The sequence below is a fragment of the Halyomorpha halys genome, unplaced genomic scaffold (assembly GCF_000696795.3).
Source record: "Halyomorpha halys isolate HHAL.00 unplaced genomic scaffold, Hhal_1.1 Scaffold176.1, whole genome shotgun sequence".
Taxonomy (NCBI): domain Eukaryota; kingdom Metazoa; phylum Arthropoda; class Insecta; order Hemiptera; family Pentatomidae; genus Halyomorpha; species Halyomorpha halys.
In genome coordinates, this window is record NW_027106234.1 from 47405 (window position 1) to 49426 (window position 2022).

General features: G+C 37.7%; 1 protein-coding gene across 1 annotated transcript; it reads right to left on the minus strand.

The window, feature by feature from the left end:
* Positions 1–866: 866 nt before the first annotated feature.
* LOC136795097 (histone-lysine N-methyltransferase SETMAR-like) lies at positions 867–1454 on the minus strand. The gene has a single exon (XM_067044608.1). The coding sequence runs from the start codon at positions 1452–1454 to the stop codon at positions 867–869; it is 588 nt and encodes a 195-aa protein (XP_066900709.1).
* Positions 1455–2022: the final 568 nt, after the last annotated feature.

Consider the following 2022-nt stretch of genomic DNA (forward strand, 5'->3'; position numbering starts at 1 on the left):
TATTATAAAAGTTTAACGCTTTTTTTTTAATTCTTAACTTCAATAGTAAGAAAAAAAATTATATATTGAAAATTGCAATGAGCAATTGGAATTGATGAAAATTATTCTAAATATGTTTTCTCCAAGTTTCAGATTAAATTCATTTCTTCTGTTTAGTCAGAAACTTATTGATTCCTTCTAAAAAAAATTATTTTGTTTTCATCAGAACTGATTTTTGTTTAGAAGAACCGTTATTTTTTGAGTTATAGAATGGTTCTGTAACTTAAACTCATTATTATTTAATAAAATATAAGAAACTTTAGTATAGAACCATAAATACAGGATCAATTTTTATCATCACCAATGAGAAATAAATACGAGGGCTGTCCAGAAAATAACAGACGTTTTGAAATAAACAATTCACAAATTGAAAAAGTCGAAGTTTATTATATACATTTGAAATGTACATTCCTTAGCTATTTTTCTACATAATCGTCATTAAAATTGAGACATTTATCATACCATGGGACAAGTTTTTCAATACCCTCTCTGTAGAAATGTGACATCTGCGATTTCAATCACTGGTTTACATGCAGCTCGGCGCTAGTATCAAAGCGTTGTTTACCGAGCCATATTTTCATCGCTGGGAAGAGGCGGTAATAGCTCGGCGCCAAATCCAGGCTGTATAATGGATGGTCAAACACCTCCCATCCAAAACCATCCAAGAGTGCCCGGGTACGATTGGCCGTGTGTGGACGTTCGTTGTTGTGAAAAACAACACTTTGGTGCTAAGTTTTCCCCGACGTTTATTTTGTATGGCGCGCCGTAACTTTCTTAGTGCTTCACAATACCTTCATTAGATGATTGTTGCTCCACGTTCCAGAAAATCAACAAGATGCACTCTCTTGGAGTCCCACAGTAGCCATGACCTTTCTTGCTGACAGCGTTTGCAAACACTTTCGTGGTTTCTTGAAAGAACGTGTGTGCGCCCATTCCATCGGCTGCTTTTTTGATTCACAGTTGACATACTTCACCCAAGTCTCGTCCCCGGTTACGATACGATCCAGAACTGCATTACCATTTGTGCTGTATTCTTGGAGAAGGGTCAGTGCTGTATCCAGTCTCTGTTTCCTATGGCTTTTCGTAAGGATTTTTGAAACCCACCGAGCACAAAATCTGTGGTAACCGAGCTTCTCCACTACAATTTGACAGTTCTCACGAATATTGTTATTGATTTGCATTGCCTGGTCATCAGTCACAAGGCTAGGCCTACCACTGCGGTCCTCGTCGTGAACATTGGTACGATCATTTTTAAAATCAATGCACAATTGCCTCACTGGGCTTTCAATCATTATACCCTGTCCGTAAACACCACAAAGCTGATGATAAATTTCAATTGGCCTGTTGTTTCTAGCCAACAAAAACCGAATCACTGACCGTACTTCAATAGTGGCGTTGTCTATTGCAGGGCACATTTTAACGACTCAAAGTGAGGAACGCACAGTCCTCACGATACAACAGCTGGATGCGTACTGACTGTAGGAACGGTCGGACACCATGATGGTGGCTCTACCCCCACCCATCGCCACGATAGGCCAAAACGTCTGTTACTTTTTGGACAGCCCTCGTATTTAGTGGGAATTTATAACACTTATAATTTATCTTCTGAGAATTGTCCTAGTATTATGTTTCCTTTGCTGGAGTATCTAAGAATGACCTGTTCTGTTCTAATTTTTTATTTTATGTTATTTTTGTTTTTAATAATTTATTTATTGTAATCTACAACTGTATAAAAATATATACAACAAGGAAATTTGCTGTAGGTGACATAGTGACATGATACAAACATGGAGAATCTACCCTTTGATAGTACTCTAATAACATTTCTAGAGGAGTAGATCTCGAGGCCATCTTCTTTTCAAACGTCTAGGAGGATTATTAAGTAATGAAGGAGAAGCCAGGTTAGATACAAGTGGATATGGATGGTTGGGAAGTTTATCATGGAAGGAATGGGATCTGGTTTTGGCCAAATCGGCAACATAT

Bases quoted from the DNA above. Each gene is read 5' to 3' on its own strand.
- LOC136795097 (XM_067044608.1), bottom strand. From the start codon at position 1,454: ATGTGCCCTGCAATAGACAACGCCACTATTGAAGTACGGTCAGTGATT.